This window comes from Pteropus vampyrus, unplaced genomic scaffold (genome assembly GCF_000151845.1).
Source record: "Pteropus vampyrus isolate Shadow unplaced genomic scaffold, Pvam_2.0 Scaffold355, whole genome shotgun sequence".
Taxonomy (NCBI): domain Eukaryota; kingdom Metazoa; phylum Chordata; class Mammalia; order Chiroptera; family Pteropodidae; genus Pteropus; species Pteropus vampyrus.
In genome coordinates, this window is record NW_011889136.1 from 519,254 (window position 1) to 522,014 (window position 2,761).

The 2,761-nt window shown below is 48.5% G+C and overlaps 1 protein-coding gene across 1 annotated transcript in view; it reads right to left on the reverse strand.

The window, feature by feature from the left end:
* The window catches only part of MPHOSPH10 (M-phase phosphoprotein 10), a 24,910-nt gene extending 22,454 nt beyond the window's left edge, over nucleotides 1-2,456 (reverse strand). Inside the window, exons 1-2 of the mRNA XM_011379122.2 lie at nucleotides 851-2,456; nucleotides 176-324 (exon numbers count right to left, since the gene is read on the reverse strand). Of these exons, the coding sequence (XP_011377424.2) occupies nucleotides 176-324; nucleotides 851-1,369 (668 nt within the window). The 5' untranslated portion in view covers nucleotides 1,370-2,456. The remainder of the gene's footprint in view (nucleotides 1-175; nucleotides 325-850) is intronic.
* Nucleotides 2,457-2,761: the final 305 nt, after the last annotated feature.

The following is a 2,761-nucleotide window of genomic DNA, read 5'->3' on the forward strand; positions in this document are numbered from 1 at the left end:
CTTTAAATTGAGAGACCTTCTCCCATCTTAAGACCAGGTCATCTTCGAGAATCTACTATTTCACCTTAGGGAACCTAACTTCTTAGGACAAATGTTTCTGACAACTACGAGGACACAGATGTGACCGGGCAGCTCCCTCCTACCACATAAAGGATGAGTCAGTCAGAAGACTCACGTTTCGGAAATGTCTCCTTCTCCTTCTTCAGCGACTTCTTCCGCTTCGTCCGAACTCAGCTTATCGTCACGAACACCTGCTCCGTCTTCGTCACTTTCGACTGGGTCAAAGAAATCTTGGTATTGCAGGTTTCTGGAACTTTTACCTGACTGAAACAAAAGGACTTTTAAAAGCTTTAATTAAGGATAGAAAAATGCGTTCGATCACGCTCGTGTGTGTGTGTGTGTATTACGCAGGGAAACTAGCCAACTGTTAACACTACCAGAAAACCAGAGAACTGCCAGCCCAGATGAACGGAAGGATGGATGCGTTTATCACCGAGAAGAGAGCGCGCTATTTAGCCCTAAATCTTCTAACTACATGATTTCCAAAACGCCCCAGCCTAAATATGCAACGCCTTCCTTTCCCCACTGTTTCTAGTGCTTATTGAAAATACACATTTGATGGAAAATTCGGAATCTGACACGTGATCACGGGGCTTAAGCTACGCGTGTTTCATGATGAGGAATGACAGCGTTGTTTGAATTTTTCCAGTTGATGTTTTTCAACTGATTGAAATATTTCGCTGATGCCCTGGGGAGTTCTGAGGCATGTGAAACCCCTTCTTGAGAAACAGAACAAAACTAGTTTGAGGAAGCGGAGAAGTGCTCTTTCTCTCCGCTTCCAGAACCGTACCTTAAGTTTCTCGCTTCCGAATAGTCCTCCCTCATCTTCGCCAGAGCCGACGTCTTCGAAAAAATCGATCTCGTCCTCCTCAGCGTCACCTCTCCGCTCCTCCTCCTTTTCCACGGTTTCTAAAAACGTCTCCATCTCCGACAGTTTGAAGAATTGATCATCTACTACGGACTTCTCTCTCGGTTTCCTAGGCACTCTGTTTTGCACCTTGCACTGCTGTTCCAATTTGCTGATATCAAAGTCAAGGTCGGAATCCTCATCGCTGAAAACCGGGCTTTTCCTCAGACGGGATTCGCTGGAGCGTTGGGCTGTCTCGTCATCGTCGGCATCATCGCCACCCGGGCCTGGCGCTTCCTCCTCCTCATCCTGTTCTAGGTCCTCCTGGCCATCGGCCTCCATCTCTGAGTCGCCCTCTTCACATTCCCGCTCATCGTTCTCGGGGAGAAGACTGATGTCTCCGTCTTTGATGGTGTCGCCGACTGCATTCTCGAAGAATCGTAAAACTGGCTCATTCTGCATTTCCAGTTGCTGCCAAATCTGCTCATCATCGAAATTGTCTATCACCAGTTTCCGTAAGGGACTCCCGCGGACACCGCCATGCTCTAGGGCTTTATTGAAGTCATAAAGTGCTTTCGTTAAAGAAATGAAGTCCGATGCCAGTTGATCTTGAACCCTATCGAGGGGGCAGGGGAGGAAGTCGACGGAGATTTATGATAACGGGTAACGATTGCACGGCAGTCTGAACTTAAGGGGGGAAAAAAGCCCAACTCTGTGCAAAGCCAAATCTGAATGAAATGTCCGTTTTAACTATAGATCCTGTTCCCCAAGAGCGAACAATCCCGCTGATCGGCTCCCATAATATGAGTGTCAGCTAAGGATGTGTCAACCTGCTGTACGGATTTTGGGCAGGGAAACCGTTACAGACCTATCTGCCTAGAGTTATATCATGAATCTTAGCCTCAAGTTCTCAGCACTGCTATATCATACGCCACTCTATTCATTCCAACAGCCAACGGTCAGCACTTGCTTTGGCTAAAGAAGACAGAGAATACCTCTCAGAGACTGTGACATCTGAGATGAGACCTGTACGTAAAGAGACAGTCTCATAAAGTTCTGGAAACGTGTTCCGGGCAGAGGAGACAGCAAGAACAAATTTCCTAAGATGGAAATGAACTTGGCGAGTCTGACGGACAGAAAGGCCAGCATGGCTGGAGCGCGGGGGACGGAAAAGGTAAGGTTAGGGAGGAAGGTGGGAGCCGCATCGCACAGGGCTCCGCGGTGAGTCTGCCATGTTAAACGTAAAAAGGAGCCATCAGAAGGTGTTAGGTGGAGGAGCACAATGAGGGAACTTATGCTTTGGAAAGGTGGCTTATGGAGGAAACGGAAAGACAATAGGGGGCTGACGAGTGGACAGTGAGAAGTAGTGGAATTCGGGATGTAGTTTGGAGACAGAATTGACAGGATGCGCGAATGCATAAGACGTAGAACTGAGAAAAAGCAAGACGTAAAGCAGCTTAGCTGACCGTCTGAAGAACTGTAAAGACAGAGGTGCCATTTACCGAGGCAGGGATGGCAGATGGGGACGGAGCACGGGAAAGGATTTCAGGGACGGCAGAGTGCAGGGCTGCGGGGGTGAACGGAACCAACGGTCCATTCTCGGCATCTTAAATTTGAGATGCTGAGAGTCCATGGCTGTGGTTGCTGTGGACCTAGCGCTCAAGGGAGAGGTCGGGCTCGAAATAGCAATCTGAGAAGCACATTTTCATAGATCGGACTTTAAGTCCGACAACAAAATACAAAGCGTGTGTGCTGGGAAGGGAGATGAAAGGCAGTCCTACGTGCGAAGAAGCGCTCCGGGCGTTAATAACTGAGTTTAGTATGATTTCAGGAGCACGCGATCGGGAGATCCGC